The 17562-nt window shown below is 35.1% G+C and overlaps 1 protein-coding gene across 2 annotated transcripts in view; it reads right to left on the reverse strand.

Moving 5' to 3' along the window:
* Nucleotides 1-17562, reverse strand: part of LOC126725149 (protein NO VEIN-like) — a 49626-nt gene that overhangs the window by 13187 nt on the left and 18877 nt on the right. The window contains exons 1-6 of one of the 2 annotated variants that reach the window (XM_050429686.1): nt 15539-16021; nt 14498-15448; nt 12029-12133; nt 9172-9340; nt 6595-8363; nt 2205-2417 (exon numbers count right to left, since the gene is read on the reverse strand). In XM_050429686.1, the coding sequence (XP_050285643.1) occupies nt 2205-2417; nt 6595-8363; nt 9172-9340; nt 12029-12133; nt 14498-15448; nt 15539-15724 (3393 nt within the window). In that variant the 5' untranslated portion in view covers nt 15725-16021. Of the gene's footprint in view, nt 1-2204; nt 2418-6594; nt 8364-9171; nt 9341-12028; nt 12134-14497; nt 15449-15538; nt 16022-17562 lie in introns of those variants that run through there. The other variant, XM_050429687.1, reaches the window with a different exon arrangement.

Raw genomic sequence — 17562 nt, forward strand, 5'->3', positions numbered from 1 at the left:
AGAATATTCTTCCATTCCCTTGTTTGGGAGTTTTAATGGAGGGAATGGAAAGCTCATTCCCTTGTTTGGGAGTTTAAGTGGGAGGGAATGGAATGGATAGGAGGGAACACTCATTCCTCTCTATTCCCTTAAAACCTCAAATTTTCATTCCCTTCAAAATTGGGAGGAATGGGAGGGAATGGAATTAGATTTAATGATTTTTTTACTAAAACTCCCAAAATACCCCTATATATTCAACTCTTTATTTTAAAATAGGGGTCTAATAGTAATATTATCAGAAAATGATTCCATTCCATTCCCTCCATGTTGCTCCCAAACAAGATTAGTTACATTCCATTCATTTTCATTCCTTTCCATTCCTTTATTTTAAAACATCCAAACAAAGTTACTTAATTCCATTCCATTCCATTCTTTTCCATTCCTTTCCCTTACTTAAATTTAGTTCATTCCATTCCATTCCTTTCCATTCCCTTATAATCATTCCATTCTATTTTATTTCATTCCCTTATAAACTCCCAAACGGAGCCTTAGTGTTGCCTAGACCTTTTTATTCTTGGATCAGGCCTGAGCAAGGAGCTGTTAAAATAAATTGTGATGCAGCGGTGGGGCTAGATCACTCATTTATTGCCATTGTGGCGAGAGATTGGAGAGGGGATTTGATTTTTTCCATGTCCAAACGGGTGAAAACCAACATCCCATCCAAGCAGAGGCTGAAGCCATTAATTTGGCGACTTGTGTTGCTGTTAACCGCGAGTTTGAGTTTGTAGTGGTTGAGAGCGATGCCAAAGCCTGCATTGATGCTCTCAAAGTCCCCTCTGATGAAGTGCCTTGGAGAATTTCATCCATTATAGCTGATACTCTTTTGCTGGCATTCCATGGTAAGAAGTTTGTTTTCAGGTGGAGTCCAAGAGAATCAAACAAAGCAGCCCATGTTTTAGCTTCTTGGTGCCTTGGGAAAAATTTATCTGGATGTTTTGGTCAGGGTTATGCTCCTAGCCCTTTTTTAGATGTAATTAATTCTGACCTCTTAGCAGCTGTAGCTGCTGGCTAGCCTTTGTTTCTTTTTGGTTTGTCAATAAAATTTTCTGTTCATCAAAAAAAATATATATATGTCATCTGCTTCTAAAGCGTCAAATACTAGATTAAATAATCAGCTTCTGAACTTCTTGCAATTGTTAGTATTCAATCCTGGAGTTTGAGAAGCATAACCTTTATATCCCACAATAACTTAATAAGACAAACAGTAAGAAGATGCACAAAATAAACAGGGAAAAAAGAAGGGAAAAGATGCACAATAACTTAATAAGACAATCAGTAAGAATAAACAGGGCATTCTAGAGGATCCTAATCCAAGAGGAAACCCCACCCCACCCCACCCTCTACCCCAAAAAATAAAAAATAAAAACAAAACAAAACCAGAGCTACGTAATAATCCAGTGAATTGACCGAGCTTGACCAGAAAAGACTCCTTCAAAAGCACGAAAATCTTTAAGTAAAACTTATAATTAAAACTGTAAAATACTATGATATACAGACGGTTCACTTAGCAACAAATAGCCGAGAAATCAAAGCTTCTATAATTTTAAAACATATGATATCATGATACTTTCAGGATTAAGCCTTAGGTACAGTTAAGTTGAGCTACTCGATTCTATGACTTTCTTTAAAACAAATATTCTCAAGTAAACACAAAATAAATCTTCTAATATTTGGAATATGGTTTCAGCTTGTCTTATGTGGTTAATTTGGTGGGAACGTAATAATCGTACTTTTGAATATATTGTGAGATTTGCAGATCTTTTGAAGCCTATACTAGGTTGGGCTTTATTTTAGTGGGGTAGAATTTGGGGTTTTACACAATGTATTTCCATTTATGATTTTCTCTTTTCTATTCATAACTCTTCTTGAATTACTTGTATCTGTTTTAAGTTCAGAGTGTTCACCATCATAAACATGATGTCTTTTTTTATGCAATAAATCTTTGATTACCTATCAAAAAAAAAATTAAAAAAAGAAAAGAAAAGAGAATAATAGAAAATTTTATAATAAAAAAAAAAAAAAAAAACAAAACAAAGAATGATCCCATCTAACAACCTTTGTACGTGGCCAATGCCCACTTTCATTTTTTTCAATAAATTTCTTAGTACTTGTCCCAATAAATAACAAACAAACAAAATTATGATTATAGTTTTCTTCAAACATACCCGGAAGACTGATTTGAAACCGATGCCCTTCTTCCCTATATACCCAGCATTAGATCCTTTCTTTGTCGAATTTCCAACGTCACAAAGTGCTCTGATGTTTTGAGCAGAAAAGCCTTGCTCATTATTTAGGACAACAATGCCTGTGTCTCGAAGAATGAATGTCAGAGTTGGTTCCACATTTTCCAGATAAATATTATCATCAGCATTTTGAACCTGAAGCAAAATGAACAATAAATAGATTCATTTATTATAAAAAAGTTATAAAAAAAAGGCTTCTAAGCAACCTAACCTATTCTGTATTTAATACCTATAATCAAATTCATCTTTATAATCAAACCAAAAAAGATTCCATACAATTGGGGTTGCAGTCTGTATCAGGATGTACAATAAACTACAAAATGGTACAGATGACATAATATCAAATGATAAACTAGATCACAATTCCCATGCCCAACCATCTGGGCTACTACTAGCTTCTCACAAAATCATATAACAGTTAAAAGAATAGCAACTGAGAATTAAAAACCATAAAACCAGAAGTCACAATGTATGTTATCACAATACAATGTGAAGTAGGGAAATTGCCATTTCCTTGTACTCAAGGGAAGTGGTTGGTGTGATTTCCCCCATTTTTTATTGTTGATTTTAGCTGAATTATTTTAGTATAATACTGTTATTGGTTAATGTCTTTGGAGAGTGAGTTCATCTTATGCAGTAGATCATTGTACTCTTCTTTGGAAGTACGTTGCTAAATTGGAAATTTTGGTTTAAGGGGGTGGAAACACAAACTTTAGTTGCAGTTATTGTCAATGTATTTTTAAGGGATTCTATTGTCGCATGAAGGCTTATTTGCTAAAAAATTAGTAATGTAGGAATAAAACCATGTCATAAAGTGTCACCAAAGCATCTTTGAAAGATAGAAAGGATGGAAGAAGAGGCAGAACAGAGAAAGAAGCCTAAACAAGTCACATCATCTCCTTGGGAGCCAATTCAGCTCAGGGGCAAGTACAAGCTTCACAATGTTGGTTCCTGAGAGCATCTAAAAAGTCAAATTGCTAGGATGTAAGTTCTATTCTGGTGACTTTCCGTTCCACTTTGCTAGAAACTCATATCATATTAGCTCTTACACCAAATCAGCTAATATTATGATTGTGGGTTTTGCTCCTCTAGGTTACAATGTTTTAAAAATTGCTCTTCCAAAATGAGAAAGCACACATTAAGATTTGTTGCTACCAAGGGGTCTTGAAGTGAAAAAGGAACGGGCATTGTATTTCATGGGAGGACAGATGCGCAAAGAAAGCCTCTTACAAATTTTATGACTGCTTCGGAAGGGAGATCAATTTTCTTAAAAGAAGTTGATGGTACAAAAAAGTATAAATAGAGGCATTATTTTAATATATCGATTTATCACTAATGTTCTTGCTAAAGTACTTCAAAATGTTTTCCAAGTCATAATTCAGTATGTTGTGAACAAATGACTTGATAGCAGGCTCAAAGTGGTGTCCCTAGAAGATGTAATTTACACATTGAGCACTAACTCAAATGGCACCAAGTCCTCCCACAAGAATAAGTAAAAGGTGAAGTTTTGGTAGGGTTCAAAACTCAATAGGTGCGTGTGTGTAACCAATTAAAAAAAAAAAAAAAAAAAAAAAAAAAAGGCATAAGCCCAGGTTAACTAGGATTTTTTTTTTCTAATGCACTTAATGGCCAGGTTTGGTTTTGGTGAAAAGTGGAGGAAATGGGTTTGGTTTTGTGTTTCACAATTCATTTTTTTTGTTCTTTTCTTTTTTTATAATGGCAGGCCAGATTCTTTGGAGGTTCAAAGAACATTGAGACAACGGAATACTTTATCTTCTCTCCTCTTCATATTGGTTATGGAGCTTTTTAGCATAATGCTACAATAAAATATTGGTGTTGGCTATTTAACCAGCTTTTAGGTTGAGGGAGGAGAGGTAAAGGTGATCTACCATTTGGAATCTGCTGATGATTCAATCCTTCCAAAATCTGAATGAACTTGGCTTTGTTCAATATTTACTCCTTTGTTTCAAGGTGGTATTAGGTTAAAAGGTGATGCATCCATGGAAGATGGAATTGCTTTTATTTTGGAAATCCCCCTATTCAATTTTTTTTTTTTTTTTTTTGATATGTAAATAAAAATTTCTTTAAAATAAGAGTGCAATCCCAATAAAATTTCTCCCCTGTTCAAGAATAATTTTATTAGGTCCACATGTGAATATGAGTCTTTTCAGGCAAAAAGAGTATTTTATATTTTATTAGTAATAGGAAATTTTATATGGAAAAAATTTACCTCGAAACCAATTTGGAGGAAACTTCCTCCAACTCACTATATGGAAATTAAAGAAACCACTCACGTATACTTTTAGTCACAGGACTTTTTAAATGAGTCATGTAACTTATTTAAATTCTACACATAGAAAGTTTATAAATAGCGACTTAATGGGTTGGAGGAGATTCCTCCAAATTGGTTTGGAGGAAAACCTTATCCAATATATGGTCATGAGCAATCTACAATTTCTACAATCATACAATTTAAGGGTATTTTTGTAATTTAGTTAGGTCTAGAATCTTCTATGATATCCAATTAGGTTTTGTTTTCTTTAGGTCCAAGTCAGTATTTTTTTAGGTTTTAGTTTTCTAGTCAAACTAGGAGTCCACATACTTTCCTGGGATGCACAGATGAGGCAAAACACCTGTCATACCCACATTTTTCGCGGCTCGACGTAGCGATGCACGAGGGACGCTGCTGCCTGCACATCGGTGCCACATCCATTTTTTTTTTTTTTTTTTTTTTTTTTTTTTTTTTCACGAATTGTGCTGACATGGCGCAGACTCAGGCTGATTCGCGCCGACTCAGACCGTATCAAGCAAAACCGCCAATTTAGGCCGAAATTCAAAAAAAAAAAAAAAAATGGTGCAAAACGCACTATTTGAACTTAATAACAAACCCTAAATTCTCTCATGCATTCTTCACTTCAAACTTTAGCTCTCTCTCACTAGTCTCTTTGTGCTCTTTGTGCTCTCTGCCTCTCTGTCTTTGCTCTCCGTCTCCCCTGTGAGACACTCAACCACTCAGTCACACACTCAATCTCACCCTCACACTCACACAATCTCACTCTCAACTCACTCACAACCTCACCGACCCACTCTCAATCTCAAGTTCTCAACTCAAATTTGTGGGTTGTATTTAATTTATGAACATCATGTTTTAGTTATCATCTACTATTGCTCTTAAATTTGGTATATGTTTATATAATGTGAAAAAGTATGCTTAGCAATATATTAAAAATATAAATAAAAATATTTTTAATAATTTTTTAATCGCCGCACCCCACCGCATCCGCTCTCTACTTTTTCAAAAATTGCCGAGTCCCGCACCCGCACCCGCACCCGCACCCAAACCCAATCTGGAAACGCACCCATGCTTCATAGATACTTTCTTCTACCAAATAGCCACCAAACAACTCATCAAACCACTTCTAAATCCTAACACAACCCCATAAACCATTCTCCAAAAACTCTAGATCCTATTTCCACAAATCCTCATAAACCTTAACCCACCACAACTACACGTAGACAAATTCCCCCAATTTGTCTTACATAGGTCAATTTGAGCAAATGTGAGTTAGTACCAATCATAGATGCATACACATTTATTGTATTCTAACTTCCCTTCTAGAAGAGTTGAGGATAGAATATATTGAAGTTTAGCTAGGCTAGAAAAATTAGTGGTCCATCTTATGTGGCATTTCAAGGGTTGATTGTTGTGAAATTTCCTTGGAATAGTATTTGATGTACCAAGGTGCCTCAAAAGGAAGATTTTAAGACAAATCTTCACAATAGAAACCTATTAATTGTTGTTTGGTGTTGTATACACAATTAAAGTAAATAAGCAGTGGATCATCTTTTAACTCCTTATTTGATGGTAAAAAGATTGTCCGTTTGTGTTCTTATTATTGGTGTCTTATAGAAAATGTAAAGGAATGTGATTTAGTTGCTTGAATGTTGATGAAGGAGATATTGATGAAATAGTCTTAACATAACTGTGTTCCTATATTTGTTGACATCTTAGTTGTTATAGATGGTAGGAAAGAAAACACCAGTGGTAGAAGAGTAAGAATATCAAAATATATATATAAAAAGTATGACAACAGTAAACAAAGTTCTTTCAACCAGCATGATAATACAGCCGATATTTAAACTACATGATAATACAACTGATATTTAAAAATGTGAAAGTAAATTCCTTACGGAACATAAGATGCATTGAAAAATCTACTTCACAAAACTATATTGGTTCATGATGTTATTCACATGTGAAGTTGCACTACACTACTACTTGCAATGAAAGAGACAAAGAAGATGATCTTACCAGCTCAAGAAGAAAATGTGAATCCTGAGAATATAATTCTTGTGAAAGACAATGAAGTGCTCTCCCTAGGCGAGCATGCTGTTTCTTTAACATGCTAATTTCAGTGTTTGAAAGACTTGGATCAAGGCCAAATTCATCCCGCCTAATAGATTCAATGACCAGGGCTGCATTCTTATCTTCATTAAGTTCAGATAAACGTTGCAAGTGACCACTGCTAATTCTATCATCAAAAACTTCTACCCCATTGATTGATTGACAAACTCCAGTAAGTTCTTCATTCTGCCCATCTGTCACGCAAGGTACATTCAATTTTGCTTTGGAAGTGGAAGACTTACCTGGCAAATCTTGAATATTCTTGGAGCCATAGCTTTTCTCAGGCCCAGCGGATTCCAAGCATGAAGTTCCAGATGGGAAAAAATCAGTAATATCAGCGGAACAAAATGCGTGGTAATCATTGATCCACTCCACTATACCAAGAGACAATCCAACTTCATGAAGCATGACACGCTCTTCCCTTTTGTTGCATTCACACAAAATGGCTGAATTAGCATCTTTGATGACAGATCGCATTCCAGAAAGCAAAACATCAGCAGCAAAACCACAAAACTCTGTGGGTAAATAGCCAAGACAATCAAGGAAAAATCTTGATACAACAGGCACTGCTTTATTCATTTTGCATAAACTTTTGTGTAACTCGCTACTAAAACTACTAGTAGCAGCCTTATCAACAATTTTCTGCCTATATAAGGTGTTTCCTTGCATGAGAGAGCTCTGAGTGTCATTTACTTCTCTACTCTCAAGAGAATTCTTCAAAATGACTTCAAATGCATGACGTGCATGACATTTTAAAAGGGACAAGGGAACATATTTTTCTCCTCCAACTAATGAGAACAAAGATAACAGCTGCACAGCTGTTTGAAAAGGAGATCCTTGAAGTGCAGCTTCCAAGAATGAGTCCACAGTAGCCGAATGATCAATGCGCATGGCTTTGCCATCCTTAGTCACTAAACACAATAATTCTTTCGTGTTGACTTCATTCAACAACCATGGTACAAGAGGACCAAGTGAGGGAGCAAAGATCAGGTCCCAATGTGCCCATGTGTTTAGATCTGACATCAGCGGTGCCCTAAGTAAGGCCTTAATTGCATCCTTGGATGTAAGAGATTCCAAGGCTCCTACTTTCTGGCTGACGTCAATTCTCACCTTGGTGGTTTCTAATAGTTCACGTCCATTATGGGCTGTTGAGTCTCCAACATAACACATTTCAAATAATGTTACAGAAAATAGGACTCCTTTAGAAATTACATTGGTCTTATGCTTCCCCAAAATATCTAGGAAGTCTGACACAAAACCATCTTCCGAAATTTTGAAACTGATCATTGGGAATTGCCTCATAAGCAGTGAAGAAATCATCTGTTTGCTCACTATTTCTTTCTCCCCTATGCAGCCATTCAGAGCTTGTGATACTAAAACAACCAGCTGATGCTGAAGCATGCAAACCTTGAAAGGGGATTTTTCACATATGTCACCTGTTAAGAACTCGTGTATTTCTTCAGGTAGCAGGGAGGCATGTTTTTCTAGAAACATTAAAAACTCCCCAAAACCAAGCGATTTAAATGTATTGACACAAAATTGCTCCGCTAGCCAAAACTCACAATCACAGAGCTTCCGTAAGATGTTAATTCTCTTTTCTAGAACTGATTGACCATAACTATGGATTCCATGGAAATACATTGCAACTTTCCTAATAATGTCCTCAACAGAAACACCTGTGAGATCAGATTGGTAGTTACACATCACAATTAAAGTGAACAAATTTATAGGGAAATAATATTAGGAATGATGGGATAATAAGGAGGGAAACTTAAAAAAGTGTCACAACATATTGACACCTTCCCCAATTCACTTTTTTCTTATATAATTTTTGACTCCAATGGGGAGGAAAGGTAGATTCAAACTAGTGATCACCACTTCATAAGGTGAGGTCCCCAAATGATTGTGCTATCACTTTGGGTTCCCCAATTCACTTATCAAGTAAATCACACCAAATTATGCCCAGCCAGCCAAATGAAAATACACCTTTTCCATTAACAAATATCAAAGCCCACTTGTCCAAAAACAAAAAACAAATATCAAAGTCTCACATAATCGCCCTAGAATTCCAAGGCTTTGTATATTAAAGTTGTGGCATTATGACAAGAGTCTAGTGAGTCAAATTTTACAAATTTCAGCAAGATTTAGAAACCAAGATAATGTCAAAATGCTTGGCCAAGTCATAGAGCCCATAAAATTTAACTCTTGGTGGTTCTCTTCTTTTTTCTTTAGGTTGAGAGGAGGGGGGGGGGGGGGGGGGGGGGAAGGGATTTTTAACTTTCAACCAATTTAGGTTGACAATTAAAAAAATTATGAAATCCTCTCTCCCCCCCCCCCCCCCCCCCCCCCCCAAAAAAAAAAAAAAAAAACAGACAGATAACACAAGTCTATTGGTGCATCCTCTTTTAAGAAGAAAAGCCTATTTGCCAACCATAACTGAATTATTATCAGCAAAGCCTAATTTAAGAAGCAAACACTACTTACTGTGTGTAAGCTCAACACTATGCTCGGGTGCCTCTTTAACACTTGGTTCAACATCTATGATCTCATATTCAGATTGGTTTTGCATACGTGAGCTGGTTAATTCCTGTTGATCAATGGCTAGGATGGTATCAAATATGCTGTCCCACATTCCAGATTTGGTAGATAATACCTGCAATATATAAAAAGCAACTTATATCATAATGTGTGATCTAATATAGAAGCATCACAACAAGGATTGCAGAGGTGAGTTACCATGCATATGCAAATATAAAACATAAACAACAATTAAAAAATGAGGACACTCGAACAAATATAAGATACAAGAAGTAGCACCTATACCATCTGAAGTAACTTATAAGATTATTTTAAATAACAAAAAAAGAAAGGTAAAGTCCTAGTCAAACAATAACCTTCATTTAGATAGAAGTGTTAATATTTAGATGGCCTGGATAACTAGACATGAGTCATAGACAATACAGCATTGTCCTTTACAAGCAGGTCTCTGGAAGGAGCACTCCATATTTTTACAACACCATGCAACTAGAGTCACTAATGGTAATTATACACTTACTGCATGTGAATATTCATCAAACCTCTACATCCCACATCTATGCCCAATCTTGTACCTCCTACTTCGAACCTCAATGAGTATTGCCACTTCCATAAAAAATCTGGCCATAAAACCGACAATTGTTTCCACCTCAAATGTGAAATACAAGACCTCATAGACAATGGAACTCTCCCAAATCCCAACATCATTACCAAGCCTAACATGAGGAAGAACCCCTTGCCTGATCATCACTGAGCTCCTTCTCCATATCAGAATTGGGTGCAAATAGATGAGATTGAATGGGATTCTTCAAAGTTGATAGAAACTGTAGAGGTTAATGCTTTAGAAGTCCAAAGGATATGGGATGAATTAAGGACATTACAGTAGATAATGATTAGTTACCACTTACCACTGCAGTGAAATAAGATCCAATCACCACTGAGTGTTAGTACTTGCTCCCAAATTTTTGAGGTTGATCTCATTTCAAATCATCAATGTTGTTACAATTTGGCTTAACCATATTCTAATGATTTTGAAATGAGTGACTCAGGATTGAACCCATGATCCCACCCCTCCCCCCTTATTCATGGGCAAAGGAGATACCAGTTGGTCCACAGACCTTTGGCCTCAGCAATTATAAACTTACGTATCAAGAAAAACTGGTAGAATTCAACACCAAAACTGTAAAAATTAGGTGGAAAAAGAAAAGAGTGGAATAGGTGATGCAGGGAGCACAAAATTCATTTAAGATTGTGTCTCTAAGTGTGCGTTTTGATTGAAATGAAAAATTAAAATTATTTTACTACTCAGCTTATTTTTGCTACTATTTATGGGTCTCACTGCACTTTTTAGCACTATTCATGGGCTCCACTGTACTATTTCAACTAACTTTTACTATTATCTACAGTACATTCAACAATAATTTTTCAGTTTCAGCAAAATAAACGGTATCCAAACACACCCTAAATTTGAAATTGTTTTTGAATTTGAATTTTGAAATTAGTTTTTAATGTTGAGGGTTTTAGGGAATTTGATTAGGCATTTCCCATAGTAATATAATCTCTAAAATCTATTTAATTGATACTGCTGTAATGAGGAAGGACAGTTGCATTTGAATAAGAATTAATTATAATGAGTTGAGAATATGTCTCCTCCTTTGTTTGGTGGTGATATCAGACACCCTTAGGAGGTGAAGCCTAGGGTTTGGAGGCAAATTCTAGGTGGTGAAGCTTAGGATTTATTATGTTTTTCCTTTTATTCCTCTTTTATTTCTTATTTCCTATTTGTGTTCTACATCAATAGGGAACGTAGAAGCAGAAGAAACAGCAATCCAAAGAAAATATGTTACAAAGAAGAATATAAAATGAACACAAAGGTACAATAACTCCATTCAGCCCAAGACAAGTCGTTAAACAAGAATTCTTTTATTATGAAACTCAGGAAAACCTTATCTGTAGTAATTAAGAGAAATTTTTATCAATAAAGGCAAGAAATTAATAATGACTTACAAAACAACATGCCAGAACCTAAGTTAATGAGTTTTAACCAATACATTTGAAACAGGTCAGCACAACTGGTGAGAGATAACTCTTACTAAGTTCAAAATCCTGCCCAATGAGCACAGAGATAAGAAATGTCTATAATCATATTATTATTATTATGGCTGTCAGAACCAGGATCTTTAAAAGAACTGAATACTGAGGAGGTAGTGATTATCAGATTGTAAGACCCTTTTTCAAAAGAATAGTTATAAGATAGAAGAGTCATACTATACACCTTAAGGATAGTGGTTGTATAGCAAATCATTCATCCAAGTTATATCTTTTAAGATCAAGCAATTAATTTTGATGATTCATATCTTTTTTAGCATAAAATATAAAAAAGCACACCAAGGTGTGCTCTCTTCAAAAAGTGCACTTCATTAAATGAGCGTTTCTTTTGCCAAGCGAAGCACTCAGACCTTGGGGCTTCAAGCTTTGAGCTTTAAGCGCACCTTAAGTTCGCTTTTAACAACACTCAGCTGTACATGATCTGCTTCTGCCACTTTACTAAAAGTTTTTTTTTTTTTACTATCTGTTTCATTGTTCAATTTCAATTATATAGGCATAGTTCTAATTTTTATTTAAAGAAAAAACCTTACATGGGAATATAATATTGGACTTAGATTAAATTGGTCTAACAAGAATCCAGATTCCCAAACACAATGCAGAAAATAGGAGTTAGCTAAAATTCTTCATGATATGATTACATTATTCAGTTATTACATGTAATAAAGGCTAACACTAAAATTCAACACAATCAACTTACAGCAGTATTTATTAATCCATCAAATGGAAAATTTGAGAACATCGATTTGATTTTCTTTATTCGTCGATCTTTTATGTTATAAAATTGAAGCATCCTCCCGAAAACCTACAAGTATTAGGAGATGTCAGCTGAGAATCATATCCCATTTTTGTAAGCACAATAAACAAGAACCAAATAGACCAGCCCCTGATTAGAAACATAGCATTACAACAAGAAATAGAACTGAAGGCATAATTCAAAATCAAAGTGCAAGTTTTTCAAACAGAAAAGAGAGAGAGAAGTTTGGTATATTTCTTCTTTACAACTATGATGCAGAAGGCAATCTTGAATATTTATAAAGCCAACATGATAGACACTAACAGATCCTACACTTTAGAAAATTCTAATTATAAGGTAATTTAGTGATTTTGCAATTCTATCAGTAGTTACTTACATAGTAATGAGTCTAGTTTCATTTTATTGTTGCTAGATTGACTTTTGCTAGTTGGATTTTGAGTCTTGTTTAGTCATTTCCTTTTCTTAGTAGAAGTTTTAAGGTTTTTTATGTTATGTTAAGAATTCAGGCTCCGGTTAATGGGTGCCCTTAGGGCATTTGTTAATGGACCATTTTAAAAAAGTTTTAATACAACTTTTATGGGAAATATAAAAAACTATCAAAAAAATAAGTTACTTTTTTCTTTTCCTATAAAAATTTTCTAATCCTAAACCAAAATTCGTTAACTTTTCCCAAGAATTTATTACTGAATAAGCAAACTTTGTGGTCCTATAAACAATTAGAGAGAGACCTTAGCATATTATGCTTCCCTTTAATCATGAAACTCCACTAAATTTCTTCTCAGTGAGTTTCTTAGAGCTCAATTGGTGCTTCTTGGTGTTTCAACGGAGATGTCCAATGTTCAAATTCCCCATCCACCAACTAATGATTTATCCAAAAAAAAATATTCTTCTAGGTGACTCTAGAAGAACTAGTAAGACTCTGCCTAATTATCTCATTCTTCTTGAATTTTTTTCATTAATTTTCTGAACCAAAACCACCTCTTTCAAGCCAAAACCATCAGCACAACTTATCATCAATGAGCATCGACAACACCAAAAATTCAAATTTACCATTCTAGTATGTTTACAGCCCCTGGACCTCTGTTTGTTTGTTTTCTTGTCAAATTTCAACTCCAAAACTTCCATAAATCTCAGATCTAAAAATCTAAAATCTTGAGTCCAAACCCCAATCAAAATCAAAACACTACATCAAACTATAATTGTCTCTCCATATCTTGCATATTTTTTGGGTAGACCCTAGAAAAAAATGATGACCGGTGTTCCTTGCAATTTCATTTCTTTTCTCTCCCCATCAATAAACCAAATTTTTGAAAATGGATTTAAAAAAATAAAATAAAATAAAAAAACTCCTTTTCTTTTCTCTTGCAGTGAATCAAACATAATGTTATGCAAATCATCAAGAAGAGAACAGAACACTAAAAGAGTAGCCTTAAAAAAATATCTTTTTCTTTCCTCACTGTTTCCATTATTTTCTTTTAACAACCAACCCCTATTGTTGGAGTTTGTAGGCAACGGTTTCATAAGAAAAATTCTGGGCATCAATAGATATTTTGAAATCCATAAATAAATTGGTTACTTTGAACAAGTCAGTACTGCAGAACATAGAAGACTATGCATTTCACTTAACAGTCCCTAAATTTCATATATGCTCCTAAACTTCTGCAACATCAAGTGATCACAACAATCCAAACATTTAATAGAGACCTGCAATAATCACAAAAGATAGACCAAGGTTGAAGAAAAAAAAAAATCTGTTCAATTTCACAATACAAGTCTCAAGGCATGTAATGTAAGATATAAGTTTTCATGGCAAGTGCTTGCTTTTTCTCATAATTCTTTTTTTTTTTTTTTTAAGTAATAGAAATAATAATAACAGGACCTTGAAAAAGTATAAAGGAGAAGTACACATTCTTCTTCAAAAAAATTACAATCCAAAATATAAAAGAGCAACAAAATCTTAAAATAAATGAAAATGGAGGATGCTGTGACAATAAGCAAAATTGGCAATTCCTTTCCTAAAATAATGGGATGGTGGGTGAGGTGGTGCATCTATAACTTACCAATAAAAAATAAAAAAACAATGGAGGCTGCCAAAGGTCCTCATCCAATCATACAATGGTCTTAATGACATTATCACAAGTAAGAATGAATTTAAGCAATCCCAAATGCTTAACCCACTTCAAATTATACTCAACTCAATCGAAGGTGTTGTTATTCTTCTATTTCCAAAACATCCAGATAAGGAAAAATTTATAAACCTTGAGAACTATTGTGAAATCATTTTAAAGAATTAAATTTACACACATATTCTTTATATAAACCATACAAAGCAAAATTATATTTCAACATCAGATAAACAATATAAAGCAGCGAATAGGCATGAAGCATAATTTATAACAAGAATTAACATACCTTATCAGGCTCAGTATGGTCCTGACATGCCTTCTTCCAGTTCGTAATGAATTTCTTTATAGATTGATTATCAACTGCAAGATCAGCTTCATTAAAATTTCTTTTCTTTTCTTTTTTATTTTTCTTTTCCATTTTATCTTTCTTTTTTATATTTTGAGATGATCCAGAGGGTCCAGGCATGGTGGAACATGAATGTTGATAACAACTCTCATTGTGTCTTGGGCTGCCACTAGCAGGAGCAGGGTACTCCCACGCGTCATCATCCCACCCAAGCCTTGTCATCTCTTCAATTTCAGCCGGGTGAGGATAGCTAGTCACTTGGTCAGAACTTGCAACATTTTGTGATGGCAAGTTAGCATTGTTGGGATCATCATCAATTTCATCGTCACTGGAGCTTGACGAAACAAATCTGATGCGCTTGCCACGAAAATCCTTCTGTGCAGAGGAGATTGATTCGATACGTTGAGAAATAGAAGTAGCATCTGCAGGTCTCTTTAAAATGGTAGTCTGTGCGTTCATGGCTTTTCGGACAGCAGAAATATGCATCCCCAAGTTTTGAATTCGTAAACAAAGTTCTTCCTTGCTGGCAACAGAACGCCTCTTAGCAATAAAATCCAAAAACTCTTCAACTTGAATATTGTCAATGTAATAACTCTTATTCTTCTTCTTCCTATCCAAAAACTCTTCAGCTTGAACATTGTTATTCTTCTTCTTCGTCCTATATACGAACTTCCAAAGGAAACTAATTACCTCCTCACCGGTTATCTTAAAAACTTCAGTGGCATCAGGTTTGAGTGAAAAATAATGCAAGGCAAGTGGGTGTCGCACCAAAGGCCCCAATTCGAGCTCTTCGAAGCTATCTACGCCCTCATTCTTACAGATTGCCACTTCCAAATCATACAATGAGGTAATTCTTTGGACCCCAACAAAGCAATGGATAAATGCATTTATCTAACAACAAAAAATAAGGACTTATTATAGGATCAAAATAGAATTAGAATTAGAACTACAGAGTAATAGTAATAGTAACAGTAATAGTACCTTCCCTTCAAGAAGCATAAGGCGGTGAAGACTGGGGACCTCCTGCATTGGAATGCCAAGAGAATTCCAAGAGTCGAGGTTGAGGATGAGCAGTGCAACCTGAGACACTTTCCTTGCCGTCACGCTCTCTCCGGCAGCGATTATATTGTGTCTGGCGTTTGTGACGGCAGAGTCGATCTTCTCCATGATCCGAGTAGTAGCTTTGTTTTGTTTTTTTGAAGTGAGAAGTTGTTGTTGTTGAAGGAAAGTTAAGGCAGCAGGGAGGGTTTTGGAGACCAAAACTGGGATTTTAAAAAGTGTTACCGAAGGAGGCTGTTGCTGCTGTGAAACTTAGCCGCCGCCACCGCCATCGGAGCGGTGGAAGGCAGAATGGTGTCTGTACATAGCAGGTGGTATAGTAGTGAAAGAATGATCTGAATGAAGACCAAGACTCCAAGTACAGGAAGGGAGGGATACTTGAATTTTGAGTTTGAATAATGTTAGTAGTAGACTTGGTAAGTAGCATAAAGTATAGTTTATGTGACGCATGAGACTATTGTCTTGTTGATAAGTGGGTGTGGTGGGTCCCTTCGGGCAGTCGGCTAAAAAGGAGAAATTGGTCTGGTGGGTGTGGGACCCATCCGTCAGTTAGACAATGGTCTAACATCTTGGGTGGTATGAAATACAATCTCGCCTTAGCAAATTATAAGTAGTGAAAAAAAAAAAAAAAAAAAAAAGTAAATTTATGTAATAAATAGTCTATCATAATTCATCATATAAGATAGTTGTGGTAAATTATGTGTAAAAATGTGAGTATTGGTAGTATAGAGTTTTACATACCTTGTTATATGGGTCCGTTTAGATTGAACTTATTGTTGTTGAAACTGAAAACTAAAAATATTGTAACAAAATAATTTTTAAATATGTGAATAGTGCCGTAGGACTCATTTTTAATATTTTTAGTACTTGAACAGTGATGAACAGTGCTTAAATAGTAATTTTTGTCTCTTGCATAGTAAATCCATGCGAGGTTACTGTTCATGGGCAGGAAAAAAAAAACTGAAAAACATAAAACGTGTATGCAGGATTCAGTTCAATCCAAACGGGCACTATATGTCATTTGCCTTAAACGGTGAATAACGAGTAACTCTTGCGCCACACTATTGGCCACAACATTATCACAACTTGAACACAGGAATTTTTTGTGATGGGGGAATTGTGACCGATATTGTTGGCTAATGGCGTGGCACAATAATTTTTTGTGAATAACGAAGAAACAATAACGGGTACACAGAGTTCTGGAAAGTAAGAAGTATACTTTTCCTATGATGCACTCTTGCCATGTCAGCATCGCTTTTGGTAGGAGACCAGCCAATAAAAAATAGAACATCGTACCACGTATCAACTTAAAGGGCCAATAAAAAAAAGCAAATTCGTTGCAATTGGAAGATGTTTGCTACTTTAGCATCCGTTAAGAAAACGAGAAAAGCAAAACCCTCCAAGAAAGCAAACCAACACGCGTAATAAATAGGCAATGTGTATTAGCAAAAGCAAAAGTAATTTGTACCAAAAATAAAAAATGAAATAAGAAAAAAGCAAAAGCACAAGTAATAATTCTCCTCTCTTTGCGGAAATTTTGGTTTTCCTTTCACGTTATCAACTTTCTTTTTTCCCTTATCCTTATTCTTTTTCTGGTCTACTGATTATCAACTTTAGTATTGAGCCAACGACACTGTTTTTAGTCTTCAAATTGGGTCCACGCAGGGATGTTCTTCAATCCATCATCTCTATAGCTTTGTTATGGATTCCAATTAAATCAATTAATAAAGTCTATGATAGTTGTATAAGATATCTGGATTCCCACCTACATCAAAAACTTATTGGTGTCTTAATCTAATGATAAAGAGCTATTATTAGGAGCAAATACCATAAGTTAACATTCTTTCCCAAAAAATAAAAAATAAAAAAATAAAAACCCTCTACAGCTCAAAAATGGGTCGAGGATGTTGGACAGTCCACATTGGAAGCATGACCTTCGCCCAAGA

This window comes from Quercus robur, chromosome 5 (assembly GCF_932294415.1).
Source record: "Quercus robur chromosome 5, dhQueRobu3.1, whole genome shotgun sequence".
NCBI lineage: Eukaryota > Viridiplantae > Streptophyta > Magnoliopsida > Fagales > Fagaceae > Quercus > Quercus robur.